The 17,643-nt window shown below is 42.4% G+C and overlaps 1 protein-coding gene across 20 annotated transcripts in view; it reads right to left on the bottom strand.

Annotated features, from left to right (window-relative positions):
* Window positions 1-17,643, bottom strand: part of MAGI1 (membrane associated guanylate kinase, WW and PDZ domain containing 1) — a 614,809-nt gene that overhangs the window by 12,337 nt on the left and 584,829 nt on the right. For 12 of the 20 annotated variants that reach the window (XM_020284649.2, XM_020284659.2, XM_020284650.2 and 9 more), the window contains 2 exons: window positions 17,170-17,466; window positions 12,531-12,734 (listed from right to left, as the gene is read on the bottom strand). In XM_020284649.2, coding sequence (XP_020140238.2) covers window positions 12,531-12,734; window positions 17,170-17,466 — 501 coding nt within the window. The remainder of the gene's footprint in view (window positions 1-12,530; window positions 12,735-17,169; window positions 17,467-17,643) is intronic. The other 8 variants (XM_020284652.2, XM_020284661.2, XM_020284658.2 and 5 more) reach the window with 2 other exon arrangements.

Below are 17,643 nucleotides of genomic sequence, written 5' to 3'. Positions count from 1 at the left end.
ATGTAGTGAGTCTGCTTGACTTCAAGTAAATATTAAAATCGGAAGTGTGCTAACATCTTGTTAAATGCACATACATTATATCCACTTTCTTATCCATTGGTTTTAATGAAGCACGACTGAAAATATGGAACTTTTGACAGATCTCGTCTAGTATCCTTCATGAAAGATTAATTCTAAAACTTGCATTATTCAGAGCCAGAGTTTGTCAATATAAGTTGCATAAATCATGAAGCCATCCTGATGTAATGAATATGATTATATTTCTATATAAATTGACTTTCTTCTTCACTAATAACATTCATAAGCAACTTCATTAATCTCCAGAAGTTTGGAGACCCAGAATCCGAAAACACTCTTGAATAAAAAACTATAGACTGCACACTACCTTGTATGCATTAAAATTGAATCATTCATATAGTAATGGTTATATATTCTTTACTAATAATTTCTCCATTTTAGATCAAGGCAGGCAGTAACCAACTGAGCACGTTGTATTTTAATTTTAGGTTGACTGGAACTTGGCATTTTCTAATAAAGACAATGCTAAATTTAGTGTTTAGCCTCTAAGATTAGCCTATAAATGCCCACTGAATTCATAAAACACCATGAAGTCTAGAAGTTTCCAGGAGACCTAGTTCATAGTAGACATACTGTTTGTCGAATACGTATATCTACCTGTCAAGTATAATAAGGTTTCTGTAGGAAAATATGTTAGGTACTCCAAACTGAGAAGCACATCTCTCTCCCCACTGGAGTCCTGAACAAAAGACATCCCACGAATCCCAACCAACTTGTGGTCTATCTTCCATTTTAATTTCCTAAGGATATTACTCAGCTTGGGTCTGGCTTCCTGTTATTTTTTTTTTTTCATTGCACGTAGTGGTTAAAAGAATGGGCTTGAGATTCAGACCTGGGCTCAAACCCCCTTTTCCTCCACTCATTAGCTACGTGCCTGATTTTTCTTATCTAGTTAAAGGGGATGATGACAATAATCTCCTTCTCATGGGTAAAAGTATATGAAATGTTTCATATAGTGCCTGCGATACAGTTAATAGTCAATACACACTTGCTATGGCCCTTGTCACTACTGTCACTTTTTATTTATTACTATGGCAATTTATATAAGTGGCTGAGACTTAAGCAAAGTTACTTAAACCTTCAGTAGCTCAGTTTTCTCATCTGCACACGGAGGATAAAACAGAATTATCTAAGGAAATCGGAACAAAGATTAAGAAGAATATGCATTTGGGATTGTACGTAAAAACTGCTCAAAAATGATTAGCATATTTTTGATAGCATGTATTATAATATTAACCCTTTGCACTCGCTTGCTTTTTTCTCCATTCCTTTATTCTACTTGGGATTTAATTTTTTAAATACCCCAGATTTTACAAAGCGTGGCAGTAGAATAAAAAACTGGAGTTCCTTTTCATACAAACTTATGTATTTGGATTTTTTTTTATATATTTCAAATTGTAGATACATTCAAAGAGTCATTTTAATCTCTATCATTTTTCACGGTGTGACATTTTTTGAAACATTCACCCACACGAAGACCTGGCTTACATGCACATGTTTCGCAAATACAGATCGTCTCTCTGCTTCCTCCTTTGATTTTTTCTGTTAGAGCAAACAACACGATCTTCGTGTTTTTTGTTAGGGTGGGGTGAGATTGTATGGAGCTTTCCATCTACACGTTGCTCTAAGTCAGTAGATAACAATCCACCCCTGGAAGTTAGTGGGCCATCTCTGAATTCTCCAACAAGATCATGTACTAGTTTCCTAATAAATTTCACATGCGTTATCGGTTTTTCATTTTTTTCTTTTTTGGCATTCTTTGGGGAAGAAAAATAGACAAAAATCCTCCCCTCCCCTCCACCGTGGTGACACTACGCATCCAGTGTGGCTCGATACGCGAGCTACTGCTGATGCCAACCGTGTCGGGTCACACTCGACATCTGAGTGCAAAGGGCTAAAAGCATGTTATAAGTACATTTTTAAGACTACCATTATAGTATAAATTAATTTTGTTTTTCAGAGCCTTGGGAGGGACACTATTTCCTTTATGTGAGTCCCATTCGAGGGCAGTTAACCAGCAGGACCAAGGTGGTGGATCTGAGTGGTACTTGATAAAGCGTGCCCACTGTGTCAGTAACTGTGTGACTCGCCAGAACTTTCATAAACACACGTGTTGGTCTTTTAACAAACTTCATCTTGCTCACTGTAACTAATTTTGTGGAGGCTCTCTGAGAAGTCACAAGGGTTGTTAGAAATCATAATCAGGATACTAAAAAGAATGTTACCTTGTTATTAAGGTGATTACAATTACTAAACCGTATGGAGGCTCCCCTTTGGTGTTCTGGCGTGTTGCTCTTAGCCAGAGTTTTCTAGGCAGGTCAGATCCTATTCTGAAACAGTTTTTGTCTTTCTTTTGCTTTTGTGATTTGATGAGATATGACAGATAATCACTCCACACACATATAGAATTCCTTATTATTAATTTTCCTCCTATCCTTTATTTGCTATTTTTCCATTTATATGAACTTTTCTTTGGGTTGAAGCTTAACTTTTTTTTTTTTTTTAATTTCAGCATATTATGGGGGTACAGATGTTTAGGTTATGTGTGTTGCCTTTCCCCCCCGCTTCCCCCCCCCCCCGGAGTCAGAGCTTCAAGCGTGTCCATCCCCCAGACGGTGCACATCTCACTCATTATGTGTGTATATATCCATCCCCCCTTCCCACCTTCCCGACACCCGATAGATGTTACTCCTATATGTCCACTTAGGTGTTGATCAGTGAAACCAGTTTGCTGGTGAGTGCATGTGGTGCTTGTTTTTCCATTCTTGGGATACTTCACTTAGTAGAATGGGCTCCAGCTCTATCCAGGAATATACAAGAGGTGCTAGATCACCGTTGTTTCTTATAGGTAAATAGTACTCCATGGTGTACATATACAACATTTTATTAATCCACTTATGTACTGATGGGCACTTGGGTTGTTTCCACATCTTTGCAATTGTGAATTGTGCTGCTATAAATATTCGAGTGCAGGTGTCTTTTTTATAGAGTGTCCTTTGTTCTTTTGGGTAGATGCCCAGCAATGGGATTGCTGGATCAAATGGTAGATCCACTTGTATCGCTTTGAGGTATCTCCATCTTGCTTTCCACAGAGGTTGAACTAGTTTGCAGTCCCACCAGCAGTGTAGGAGTATTCCTATCTCTCCGCATCCATGCCAACATTTATTGTTTTGGGACTTTTTTAAAAAAGGCCATTCTCACTGGAGGTAAGTGATACCTCATTATGGTTTAGATTTGCTTTTCCCTGATGATGAGAGATGTTGAGCATTTTTTCATATGTTTATTGGCCATTATTCTGTCTTCTTTTGAAAAGTTTCTGTTCAAGTCCTTTGCCCACTTTTTGATAGGGTTGTTTGATTTTTTCTTGCTGATTTTCCTGAGTTCTAACTAGTTTCTAGTTATTAGCCCTTTATTGTATGTGCAGCTTGCGAAATTTTCTCCCATTCTGTAGACTGTCTGTTTGCTCTCGTGACAGTTTCTTTGGCTGTGCAGAAGCTTTTTAATTTGATCAGGTCCCATTTATTTATTTTTGTTGATGCTGTGATTGCCTTTGAGGTCTTCTTCATAAATTCTTTGCCTAGGCCAATGTCTGGAAGAGTATTTCCAATGTTTTCCTCTGGAATTCCAATAGTTTCACACCTTAGGTTTAAGTCTGTTAACCAGTGTGTGTTGATTTTTGTGAGAGATGAAAGGTGTGGGTCCTGTTTGTCTTCTCCATGTGGCTATCTAGTTTTCACAGCACCATTGATTGAATAAGGATTCTTTTCCCCAGTGTATGTTTTTGTCTGTTTTGTCAAAGATTAGATGGCTATATGAGGATTATTTTATATCTGGATTCTCTGTTCTGTTCCACTGGTCAATGTCCCTGTTCTTGTGCCAGTTCAAAGTTGTTTTAATTACTATAGCCTTGTAGTATAGTTTGAAGTCTGGTAAATTGATATCTCCCATTTTGTTTTTATTGCCTAGGATTGCTTTTGCTATACAGGGTCTTCTCTGGTTCCATACGAAGCATAAAATTATTTTTTCTATATCTGTGAAAAATGATGATGGTATTTTAATAGGGATTGCGTTGACTCTATAGGTCACTTTGGGTAGTATAGACATTTTAACAATGTTGATTCTGTCGATCCATGAGCATGATATGGTCTTCTACTTGTTTACATCCTCTGCTATTTCCTTCTTCAGTGTTTCATAGTTCTCCCTGTAGAGGTCTTTTACCTCCTTAGTTAAATATATTCCTAGATACTTTATTTTCTTTGTTGCTATTTTGAAGGAAATTGAGTCTTTGATTTGGTTCTCAGTTTCACTGTTATTGGCGTATATGAATGCCTCTGATTTGTGTGTATTGATTTTGTATCTTGAGACTTTACTAAATTCATTTATCAATTCAAGGAGTCTCTTGGTTGAATCCTTGGGATTTTCTAGCTATAATATGTTGTCAGCAAAGAGTGAGAGTTTGATCTCTTCTGCCCCCATTTAGATGCCCATAATTTCGCTCTCTTGTCTGATTGCTATCCCAAGGACTTCCAGCATTACGCTGAATAGAAGTGGAGATAGTGGGCAACCTTGCCTTTTTCCAGTTCTAAGTGGCAATGAAGCTTGACTTTAAGCATTTTAAAAATTAACGTTTAACATGCAAATGTCTGGTTGAGGTTGCTGAATTTTCTTCCCTTCCTTGTTTTTCCTCTTTTATGAACCACCACCATTTAATGATCATTTACAATGTGCCAACCACTGTGCTAATAAGATCATCACCACACCTATTATTCCATTTGATTCTTACCACTCAATAAAATTAGGCGCAATTATTGCCCCCAGTTTACAGACGGAGAAACTGAGGCATAGCAAATGTTAGGTAACAGGTCCAAGGTCACCGAGGGAGCAAGTAGAGTTGCCTGGATTAAACCCAGGGCTCACCTGACAGCTAACATTTAGTCTTATTCTGTTTCTGTAGAAATTACGTGCTGGTATCAAAGAAATCATATTTAATTGATACATTTCTTTCAAATGAGAAACATTTTTATTTTACTGCATAAATACCACTAACTTCACTAAGCAGTAGCGTAGATTAATTAAAATACAAAATACCCTGCTTTGCCTGCTAGATTTCATGGGCCATCTTCAGGGTACCAAAATCATTTTTAGCATGCCCTAGATTTCCAGGATGATTTTATAGTATCAAGAATGTTATACCTGTTTTAAAAAAACTTTTAAGTCTTCATTTGGAATTAAACCAAGATTGTATCTGTTGAAATGCTCTCTGGCTTTTTAAAATACAGAGATGAAGCTCATGATCAAAAATTTATAGCTTTACCCTGAAGCCAAATTTGCCCCTTATAATATTAATAGAAAAAATTAAAAAGTGTCTGAAACAAGAACATGAGCCCCTCTGCCCTCCAGGAGCAGTTTCTAGGGAGGTGTCACTGTATTTGAGTTTTAAAACCGTAAGGCAGATGGACAGATTGGACATTTTCATGACAAATTCCAGAAAGCACTCTACACCCTTTATTAGACAGTGTTTATACCTACGTTGGCTCTCCCAGAGGAGTGGAAATGGATATTACTACACTTTCCAGAGCAATCAGGAATCAGGGAAAGCACACCCTAGCTCTCAAGACACTGCAGGGGGCTGTTCTAAATCACAGCACTTGCTCTTGTGACAGGAGTTTCCATCTTGGGTTTCAACCTATCAACGCGACAACTGATTACAATTCTAACCTTGTTCCCCCGTGTTAATATCCTTGGCCTCCCTTTAGGAATCCACATTGGAAAGCCAAGCAAATCAACAAAAGATGCACTCATTCCTTTCATAAATATTTTAATGCATAAACACACATGTAATAAGTATCTAAGGGCAGCACTGGAAAGACTGAATCCCATAAATATTTGAGAAGTTTTGGAAGCGTTTTTACTATTCTACGCCTTTCGCCAAGGGTAACAGCAATATCTGTGTTGCCAAGCTCTGCCTCCTACGTAAGCAAATTCTTTGAATCAGAGTGACCCGAAGTACAAATTTAAGACCGTAATAACTCAAATAGTCTATCTTTAAGCTCATCAATATTTCCATTCTCTTGAACTTGATTCAGTCTTATAGCTCCGTGTTAGTCTGGCTCTGTGCAGTTCTGCTCTGTCTGATTCACGTCTCACTCCCACTCCATGGGGCATTTCCATATAACGCAAACGCGGTTTGACTTCTCAACTTCCAGGTTCACATTCCGCACGTCCGGCGGTGCTCTGGGCGTTTCTGTGCTGCCATGATGTATTGATTGATACCTTGTGCACATCTCCTCGGAGAAAAGGTTCTGTGCTCATCCCACCTGCCACCCTGGGCCAAAGATACTCAAAGCAGAGAGGACTCCCCTGACCTTGGCCTGGCCAAGAACTGGGAAGGTAGACCTTTTAGCTGTACGACAATGCCAAGGAAAGGGGAGTCATGTTTTGGAGCTTTTGTTGGAGAGATGAGGGAGAAATGGGGAAAGCAGGTTCAGAGGGGATCTGAAATGACAGTATTTTCTCAAAGTGCTTCCTAGGGCTTCTGAGAATATCTAGGGGCTCAGAAACCACTCTGAGGAGCTAAGAACTTCAGCCCCTCTCCCTTGCAGATACCATGAAACAAAATGTCTTTGGCTACCTGATGATATAAATATTACAGTGAAAGATCTGAAGGAGACCAGAGGCCCCTAACAGCGAGAGAGCACCTCTCTTTCCCCCTAAATTCAGCCATGCCCAACACACTTTCACAGAGAGGAAGTGGATTCAGCATGGTTTTCTCCTAACAAACTATAATGCTCACTGGTTTCCAAGGTGTTTGCAAAATCCTCCTTTCCAGAAATCTAACTTCCCTGCCTCAACTTCTAAGACTATAATTTTTGTGGTTTTGTGTATTTTTTTTTTTTTGTCTTTGTTTGTTTCTTGTTTCTAGGGATAGAGACGGGGTCTCACTGTGCTCAGGCTGGTGTCAAACCCCTGAGCTGCAGCGATCCTCCTGTCTCGGCCTCCCAGAAAGCCAGGATTACTGAATCCAGTCTGGCAGAGGGTGAACGTGTGAGGCTCCTGTTTTAAAAAGGGAGCCTACTACAATTTTTAATCCCTTTTACCTGACACTTACAAAGCCATTGGTGAAGAGCTTATCATCATCATAGCAATGAATTCCTGAAATATCTCAAATGAAATCACATCCTCAGTGGAACATATGCTGCCTTACAAATATATCAATCCTTAACTACATTGTACCAATGTTATGTTTACTTGTTTCTAACCAAGGTAGCAAATGAGATGTCTATTTGAATTTTAGATTTTCTAAGTATTGACATTTTTAATTTGCCTTTTTTACTGCCAACTGTTATTGAATTACTCCACCTTGTATTAAGGTTTTTAAAAATTTTTTTCCATTGCACTTTATTAAATTAACACCTACTATGAGCACTGTAGTAGTTTAAGTGTCTTCTACATATTTATGTCTTTCCTGATTTCAAACTCTTTTTCTAAGCCCTTCCCACAAGCAGAACTTTCTCATCCTTCCTTCCTTCCATTTTTGGATGTTCTCATTCCCACATTAAGATTTACCAATTATAAACCCAGCAAGTCAATTCCTGTGTCCAGTTCTTTGGGATTCGTTTTTTTTTTTTTTTAGAATCTTTCCATGGCATGTAGAAAAACATGTCTAAATATATACACAGGCATACCTTTGAGATATTGTAAGTTCGGTTCTAGACAACCGCAATAGAGTAACACAACAAAGTGAGTCATGCAAATTTTTTGATTTTACCATATATATAAAAGTTATGTTTACACTATACTGTGGTCTATTAAGTGTGCAATAGCATTATGTCTAAAAAATGTATGTAACTTAATTTAAAAAGACCTTATTGCTTAAAAAATGGTGACAATCATCTGAGCCTTCAGCCAGTCGACATCTTTTGGCCGGTGGAGGGTCTTGCCTTGTTGCTGATGGCTGCTAAAGCTTGGGTGGCTTGGGCGACAATTTCTTAAAATCGGACAATGAAATGCATCAACTGACTCCTCCCTTCATGAAAGATTTCTCCGGAGCATGAACTGCTGTTGGATGGCATTTTATTCACAATGGGAACTTCTTTCAAAGCTGGAGTCAGTCCTCTCAAATCATACTGCTGCTGCTTTGTCAACTATGTTTATGGAATATTCTAGATCCTTTGCTGTCATTTCAACCATGTTAACAGCATCTTCACCCGGAGTAGATTCCACTCCAAGAAACCACTTTCTTTGCTCCTCTATAAGATGCAATTCCTCATGTGTTCCACTCCAAGAAACCACTTTCTTTGCTCCTCTATAAGATGCAATTCCTCATGTGTTCCACTCCAAGAAACCACTTTCTTTGCTCCTCTATAAGATGCAATTCCTCATGTTTACCATTGAGACTATAGCAATTCACATCTTCAGGCTCCGCTTTTGATTCTATTAATGGTTCTCTTGCTGTTTCCACCATATTTGCAGTTACTTCCTCCACTGAAGTCTTGAACCCCTCTTCCGGGTCATCTGTGAGGCTTGGGGTCAACTTACTCCAAATTCCTAAATGCTGACATTTTGACCTCCTCCCATGAATCATGCATGTTCTTAATGGCATTTACAATGGTGAGCCCTTTCCATAAGTTTTCAATTAACTTTTCCCAGGCCGGGCGCGGTGGCTCACGCCTGGAATCCTAGCACTCTGGGAGGCCGAGGCGGGAGGATCGCTCAAGGTCAGGAGTTCGAAACCAGCCTAACCAAGAGCAAGACCCTGTCTCTACTAAAAATAGAAAGAAAATTAATTGGCCAACTAATATATATAGAAAAAATGAGCCGGGCATGGTGGCGCATGCCTGTAGTCCCAGCTACTCGGGAGGCTGAAGAGGAGGATCACCTGAGCCCAGGAGTTGGGAGGTTGCTGTGAGCTAGGTTGACGCCACAGCACTCTAGCCCGGGCAACAGAGTGAGACTCTGTCTCCAAAAAAAAAAAAAACACACACACAAAAAAAATTAACTTTGCCCAGATCCATTAGAGGAATAAGGAATAATCACTACCTATGGCAGCTATCTCCTTACAAAATATATTTCTTAAAGGATAAGACTTAAAAGTCAGAATGGCTCCTTAATCCATGGGCTGCAGAATGGATATTATGTTAGTGGGCATGAAAGCATCATCCATCTCCTTATACATGCCCACCATCAGAGCTCTTGGGTGACCAGGTACATCGTCAAAGAGCTGTAATATTTTGAAAGAGATCCTTTTTTCTGAGCAGTAGGTGTCAACAGTGGGCTTACGATACTTAGTACACCATGATGTGAAAAGATGTGCTGTCATCCAGGCTTTGTTGTTCCATTTGTAGAACACAGAGTAGATTTAGCATGATTCTTAAAGGCCCTAGGATTTTCAGAATGGTAATGAGGACTGACTTCAACTTAAATCATGAGCTGCATTAGCCCCTTACAAGAGAGTCAGCCTGTCCTAATGAGGCTTTGAAGCTGGGCATTGATTTCTCCTCTCTAGCTATGAAAGGCCTAGATAGCATCTTCTTCCAATAGAAGACTGACACTCTCTCTCTTCTTTCTCTCTCTCTTCTTTCTTTCTCTCTCTTCTTTCTTTTTCTTTCTTCTTTCTTTCTATCTATCTTTCATTCTTTCTTTATGACAGAGTCTCACTCATCTTCTTCCAATAGAAGTCTCTCTCTCTCTCTCTCTCTCTCTCTCTCTCTCTCTCTCTCTCTCTCTCTCTCTCTCTCTCTCTCTCTCTCCTCAAACTCCTGCACTCAACCCATCCTCCTGCCTCAGCCTCCCAAGTACCTGGGAGTACAGGTATGCACCACCACGCCTGGCTAATTTTTTAAATTTTTAGTAGAGACAGGGTCTCACTCTTGCTCACGGTGGTCTTGAACTTCTGACCTCAAGTGATCTACCTGCCTTGGCCTCCCAGAGTGCTAAGATTACAGGCGTGAGCCACTGTGCCCGGCCAGAAGGCTATTTCATCTACACTGAAAATCTGTTACTTAGTGTAGTCACCTTTATCAATGATCCTAACTATATTTTCTGGATAACTTGCCGCAAGCTTTTACATTTGTATGTGATGCTTCACCATGAATTTTTATGTTATAGAGACAGATTCTTTCTTTAAACCTCTGCTAGCTTCCAATGATTCTTCTGCAGCTTCCTCACCTTTCCCAGCCTTCATACAATTACAGAGAGGGCCTTGCTCTGGAATAGGCTTTGGCTTGAAGGAATGTCGTGGCTGGTCTGGCTTTCCATCCAGATCACTCAAGCTTTCCCTTATCAGCAATAAGCCTGTTTTCACTTTCTTATCATTTGTGTGTTCCCTGGAGTAGCACTTCTAATTTCCTTTGAGAACTTTTCCTTTGCATTCACAACTTGGCTAACTGGTGCAAGAAGCCAAGCTTTTGGCCTGTCTCAGCTTTCAACATGCCTTCCCCACTGAGCTTCATCATTTCTAGCTTTTGATTTAAAGTGTGAGACAGGTGACTCTTTTACATGATCACTTGGAGGCTACTGCAGGGCCTAATTTTACTTTTGCTGCATCCTGGGGAATAGGGAGGGCCCCAGAAGGGAGATGAGGGGCAGCTGACTTGTGGAACAGTCAGAATACACACCACATTTATCAAGTAAGTTTGCCGTTTTAATCGCCATGCTTCATGCTACCCCAAAACAATGACAATGTTAGTATCAAAGATCACTGTTCATAAATCACCGTAACAGATACAGTAACAAAAAAAGCTTGAAATATCGTGAGAATCACCAAAATGTGGCCCAGAGTGAGAACACCCTGCTGGAAACCTGGCTCCTATGGAATGGCTCGACACAGGGTTGCCATAAACCTTCAATTCGAACAAAACCTAGTATCTGTGAAGCGCAATAAAGCAAAGCTCAACAAAACGAGGTGTGCCTGTACCACATTTGGCTCTCTCAATCACTTCTCACTTTAGTTTCTGGCTTCCTTCATCCTTTCCATTAGGAACCTATGTTCTGTCATCGTGTGACCACTTTCCCAAATTGCAATAGCTTTCCGGAGCGGCAAATTGGTGGAATGGACTCCAGACCAGATGGTAAATTACTAACCGTAACTAAGCATTTAGAAGGAGGCTGAAGTTGACCACTATTCAAGGAGCTAATTTTTTCCTCCACATTTGGCATAGGGTATTTTTGGTGCAGAGAAAGTAATCTGGGAATCGACAATTTTCAACTATTTACTGTTTGGTTTTACATTTACCTCTTCTATAAGGCACTGAATAAATACATCGCCTCAAATCTTGAATTACAAGGCTCACCTTCTAGTAATTAGTATAGAAAATGTTCATTTGGTGAATAACCTTCAGATAAAATCTCTAATCTGCTTATTTTACAGATCTGTAACACAGAATTTTTATCACACTGCCTTTATATAAAACCACATCTTCTCTTGAGAACTACTCACTGACTTTTAGAACGTGTATTTTATTTTATGACACGCATAGCAAGAATGAAAAAAGACATCTGAAACGTTCTGGAACAAGTCTCACTTGCCTCCCTGGGGCAGAGTCAGCTTAGAATGAAGTGGATATTCAGGACTTAATTCTCGAAAGAATCTATACTTACTGACATTAGTGTATCAATTTCATTTTTATTAAATATGACTGATAAAATGAATATTGATAGTTTGTGCTGGGTAACTTTTTATTGCGAGGGACTGTTTTGTGTAGTCCTGTAGGATGTTTAGAAGCATTCCTGACCCACTAGGTGCTACTAGCACTCAACACAGACAACGTCAAATGTTCCTGGGGAACAGAATTGCCACTTATACAGAAGAACCAAAGATTTAAATTTAACCAATCAAACAACCAACCAACCAACCAAGGCTAGGCCTAGTTTAATGCACATATAACCTATCAAAAATACAGATATTTTAATTTTCTTTATCCACACCCAAAAATTAGGGACAAATCAAGCAGGTATAAACCCTTAGATTCTCCTATTAAATCAAAATCAATCTTTGATACATTCACTTATTCTGGGGGGGGGGGGACAAACCATAGTATTGTCTCAGTATTGCCACCATGTAGGTTTTGTAATGTCACTATATTATACAGTTGAATTTCAGTAACTGTGCAGAAAACTTCATTAATGATCTCCAGATAAAAACACCAGGCGGATCTTTACCACCTGTATCAAAACCATTTTATGGTTTTGAAGACGAGGACGCCAAAACCGAAATAAATTGGGGGGGGGGGCATCTGAAGATTTTTCTGGAACTTTTATATAGGCAGTGAGACAGGATCGCAGGGCTAGAGGATTAATTAAACAAGAGGGTGAGTAACAATGGTCACATTTATTTAAAGGGGGTGTTCAGTTAGGGATGGATGAAGTTGCCTCTAAATCAACACTATTCAATTACATGGACACTAATAAGAGAGAGAGAAGAGAGAGAGAGAGAGATAGTAGGTATACTTTACCATCCCCAGGGATGATGCGGAGGGTCACCGTGTTTCCCGCTTCCTTGATTAGGTTGACGATATCTGAATGGGATTTGTTGGTGATGGAACATCCATTTACTGCCAAGATCCGGTCTCCCACTTTCAGCCTGCCGCAGCGGTCTGCAGGGCTCCTCTCAATAATCCGACCTATTTTGTGAGGCATAGCCGCGCATGCATTGCCTGCTTTTGGTATTGAGTTTCAATTTTTTTTTGTTTGTTTTTTTAAAGTTACGTGAGAACACAGCGAAGGGAGGAGAAAAAGGGTTGAAAAGGGAAAGAGAAGGTTAAGTGTTAATTAATTAATGCATTAAGCAAATGTTATTAAAGGAGAGCTCTGAGCTGATGGTCAAAACATGAGCAATATTGGGGGTGCTGGCTGCCCTGAAACTACAGTTCACTGCTGCCAGTCCCTTCCTGACTCAAAATTAAGGGAACACCCCCCCCAGCTTCCCTCCTTAAATCTATCATAAAATGCGGGATTTTTGGCAACTTCAAAGATTCTCAAGAGCCCCCCCCCCAAAAAAAAATAACTAGCCGTTGGCTTATTTGGGGACTGCAAATGTGAAACTCAGAGTTGGGATAATACTTTCTACTCATTCTGTATTCACATCACTTCACTTTTGCCAGCTGTTGTTTAAGCTTCTGCCAATGTTTGATTCTTTCTCCATTTAGAAAAACAATCACCAGGTTCTAGTGAGGCATGAGAGTCTGGTAGCACCAAAAAGATTCAATCGCAAAACACCTAATGAACAAACGCTTAGACTCTCTGCCTTCTACCAGGATGATGAAAGCTTCAGGAAAAGGGCATAATTATGAAGACATGAGCCAAGGGGCCACCCAACCTTGAAACTTCTGTTTTCCTTTTAGGATCTTCACTCAATCAGTCCATCCCATGTGCTTTTAGGGTAGGACCTGGCTCGTTAGCTCTGAAATCATCCTCCTGCTTCACAAAAATCCCCTCAAAGGAATATGAAAAAATCTACCACGTATTTGGGCTGAGGACAATGATCCAAAGGGAGGTTCAAGTCATCCCTTGATCCTTTTCCTTTAATTGTCTCCTTTCTCATCATCATCAGTTACTGCACATTCATAAGAAAAACCAGGACAAGTATGTCTGAAGAGGAAGGTTTCCTGTGCACTTCGAGGTGCTCCATGTCGCTGCCAACTTCCAGAGAGAGGTGGAAAATTGGCTTTAAGGCCGGGCTTTTCCATTATAATTTGGACCTTGAGGGTTTACATGCACTTTAATCCTTTGAATTTCTGGAGACTTGCCTGAGTTTGTGTCACAGGGTGTAACATCAAGATCAAAGAATTTTTTAAAAGGAAGTAAACAGTCTACTGGAATCCAACAGGCAGGTGTGGTGGAAAAGCGACCACAGTCAACGGCAAGGTTTTGATTAAGTTTAGCTCATTTCCAAGGATGAGCTGAATGGCAAAGGCTCAAACAGCAGGTATGAGGAAAGCGCTGCATAGCTCAGAAGTCTCATGCAAAGTATTAGGGAAAGTTTAATTTGTCGATTGCCAAAGAGCCCAAGGGAAACAATCAAAGACCAAACTGTGAGTGCGAATACGACATCCATTATATAACGCAGAGCCTGCCACTTGACATGTTTGCCGTTCCTTTCTAGAAAGTGAAAACTGACAACTCTGAAATAGCTGAGAACATCACAGGATGCATGAAGAAATAATACCGAAGAAAATAACTTGGGACTTTCCCCCCTTCTTCCTTTCTGTTTATTTTTATATGAAGCAGAAAAGTACCCAGAACTCATGAGAAAACAAAACTAAAAAAACCAAAAAAAAACAAAAACTGGCCTTGATGTCAGGCTATCCGTGCACGACACGCCGTGACACCTTTACGCATGTGGCTCACAAAAGCACTGTGAGTGATGGGCGGTTGTCACCGTGGCCACACGTGTGCAGACCTGGCTGAGCCACTGTCCCCTGCTGGACCTCGACCCCAGCGGGGACAGACAGCTGTGGCAGGAAGCAGCATTCCAAGACTAAGTGGACGCCAGGTGAATTCGACTGGATCAGAACAGCGGAAGGGCTGTAGCACCTGGCCCGCCCTGGCCAGCGTGCGGCCCACAGCCCTGGGCGTCACACGCCATGTGAGTAAGTCCTCGGGGGACAGAGCTGGGGCAGAGGAAAAGCCTGCACGGCCCTTCCCTTCTGTCGCTTTCCAGTCTCAGTAACAAACGTGCTTGGAGGACAAACTTTCTATCTAATCAGGGAGGCGGGGGCTCCTTTTTGGGGTGTCATCTATTATCCACTCTCACGGGAAACTGGTTCACAGATGACTAGTTCCTGGAATCCTGTCTCTGCCAGTGCACCCAGCAGAGAGTCACCTTTCCGAGAGGGTGACAGCTTTGCTCAAACCCCCAACGTCTGGATGAGACAGGAAAAAACCACACGACCCTTAACTCAGATTCTTAATCAACCAATAGTAAAACTATTTGAAATTAAAATTTCAAAGCAACTTCTGACGGTGATGCAGAACACAGATGAGGTGGGAAGAGGGTCTCACGCGGTGTTTTTACTCCTTATACCGCTACGGTTCCTAGAGCGTGTTGTCCACAATACTCTGGCTCCTTTCAAAAACCCTTAACACTTTGAGGTCCTGGCTGTCAAGGATACCCTACTCAGGAGCCCTCCAAAGTCATTCTCCAGCAAAAATGACTGTCAAGGGGTTCCAATGTCACACAAATTTCATGTAAGCTTAAAGTTGTGTGTATGTGATCACATGTTCTGGATGGAAGCTGAAAGCATTTTTTTTTTTTTTTTGAGACAGAGTCTCACTCTGTTGCCCAGGCTAGAGTGAGTGCCGTGGCGTCAGCCTCGCTCACAGCAACCTCCAACTCCTGGGCTCAAGCGATCCTCCTGCCTCAGCCTCCCGAGTAGCTGGGACTACTACAGGCATGCACCACCATGCCCAGCTCATTTTTTCTATATATTTTTAGTTGGCCAATTAATTTCTTTCTATTTTTAGTAGAGATGGGATCTTGCTCTTGCTCAGGCTGGTTTCGAACTCCTGACCTCAAGCCATCCTCCCGCCTCAGCCTCCCAAGTAGCTGGGACTACAGGCATGCGCCACCATGCCCAGCTAATTTTTTTAATATATATATATATATATATACACACACACACATATATATCTATACATACATATATATGTATATAGAAAGAAATTTAAAAATTAAATTTAATTAAAATTAAAATTTAAAAAAATAGAAAGAAATTAGTTTCCAGCTAATTTCTTTCTATTTTTTTTTTTAACAGAGACAGGGTCTTGCTCTTGCTCAGGCTGGTCTGGAACTCCTGAGCTCAAACAATCCTCCTGCCTCAGCCTCCCAGAGTGCTAGGATTACAGGCATGAGCCACCATGCCCAGCTAATTTTTTAAAAAAAATATATATACATATATTTTAGTTTTCCAGCTAATTTCTATTATTTATTTATTTATTTTTTAACAGAGACGGGGTCTCGCTCTTGCTCAGGCTGGTCTGAAACTCCTGAGCTCAAGCCATCCTCCCGCCTCGGCCTCCCAGAGTGCTGGGATGACAGGCCTGAGCCACTGCGCCCAGCCTAAAAGGGCTTTTTTTTAAAAAAGAACACTCCCTATCTTCAGAATGGAAAAAGCTCCCAGGTAAACTCCATCCCCAATGATGACTAGCGTCACCCCAAGCCAGACGGGGGCAGGACAGGATCTGTTACCCTTGGGACTGGGGCACCCTTGACCTGCAGGAGGTCCCCAGTGAAGACTAGCGTCACCCCAAGCCAGACGGGGGCAGGACAGGATCTGTTACCCTTGGGACTGGGCCACCGTGACCTGCAGGAGGTCCCCAGTGAAGACTAGCGTCACCCTGAGCCAGACGGGGGCAGGACAGGATCTCTGTCACCCTTGGGACTGGGCCACCCGTGACCTGCAGGAGGTCCCCAGTGAAGACTAGCGTCACCCGAGCCAGACGGGGGCAGGACAGGATCTGTTACCCTTGGGACTGGGCCATCCTTGACCTGCAGGAGGTCCCCAGTGAAGACTAGCGTCACCCGAGCCAGACGGGGGCAGGACAGGATCTCTGTTAACCTTGGGACTGGGCCATCCTTGACCTGCAGGAGGTCCCCAGTGAAGACTAGCGTCACCCGAGCCAGACAGGGGCAGGACGAGATCTGTTACCCTTGGGACTGGGGCACCCTTGACCTGCAGGAGGTCCCCAGTGAAGACTAGCGTCACCCGAGCCAGACGGGGGCAGGACAGGATCTGTTACCCTTGGGACTGGGGCACCCTTGACCTGCAGGAGGTCCCCAGTGAAGACTAGCGTCACCCCAAGCCAGACGGGGGCAGGACGGGATCTGTTACCCTTGGGACTGGGGCACCCTTGACCTGCAGGAGGTCCCCAGTGAAGACTAGCGTCACCCGAGCCAGACGGGGGCAGGACAGGATCTGTTACCCTTGGGACTGGGCCACCGTGACCTGCAGGAGGTCCCCAGTGAAGACTAGCGTCACCCGAGCCAGACGGGGGCAGGACAGGACAGGACCTCTGTTCCCCTGGGACCGGCCCCCCCTGACCCGCAGCAGGGGGCTCCCCACGCAGCAGCCCGGGGGCGCGCCGCCCGCTCACCGAAGGTCGTGCCGGCCTCGGGCCTGCTCACGGAGGACACGATGACGAAGCCGAAGCCCTCGCTGTCCCCGCGCCGGATGTCCACGTCGTAGGGCTGCACGAGGGCGGCGCTGACCACGCCGCTGCCGCCGCCGCCGCCGCTGCCGATGCCGCTGGTGCTGCCGCTGCCCGAGCTCACGGTGCTCAGCGAGTTCTGGCTGCCCTGCGGCGTGCGCTTGCCCTCGGCCAGCGACGCGGGCTGCGTGCCGCTGTGCTGCGACGACGCGGGCGACGGCGCCTCGCTCTCCGCCTTGGGCGCTGCGGGCGGGCGGGCGGACAGGCGTGAGCACGCGGGGACGCGCCCGCAGCCCGCGCCCCCAGGTTTTATTTTTGCAAATATAAAAAAATACAAACACAAATAAAATAAAATAAAAATAACAAATAAAAAATAAATAAAATAAATAAGAAATAAAATAAATAATAAAATAAAAAATA

Source organism: Microcebus murinus, chromosome 30, assembly GCF_040939455.1.
Source record: "Microcebus murinus isolate Inina chromosome 30, M.murinus_Inina_mat1.0, whole genome shotgun sequence".
NCBI lineage: Eukaryota > Metazoa > Chordata > Mammalia > Primates > Cheirogaleidae > Microcebus > Microcebus murinus.
Note: the sequence above shows the minus strand (reverse complement) of the source record. Positions and strands in the feature narration are given on the sequence as shown.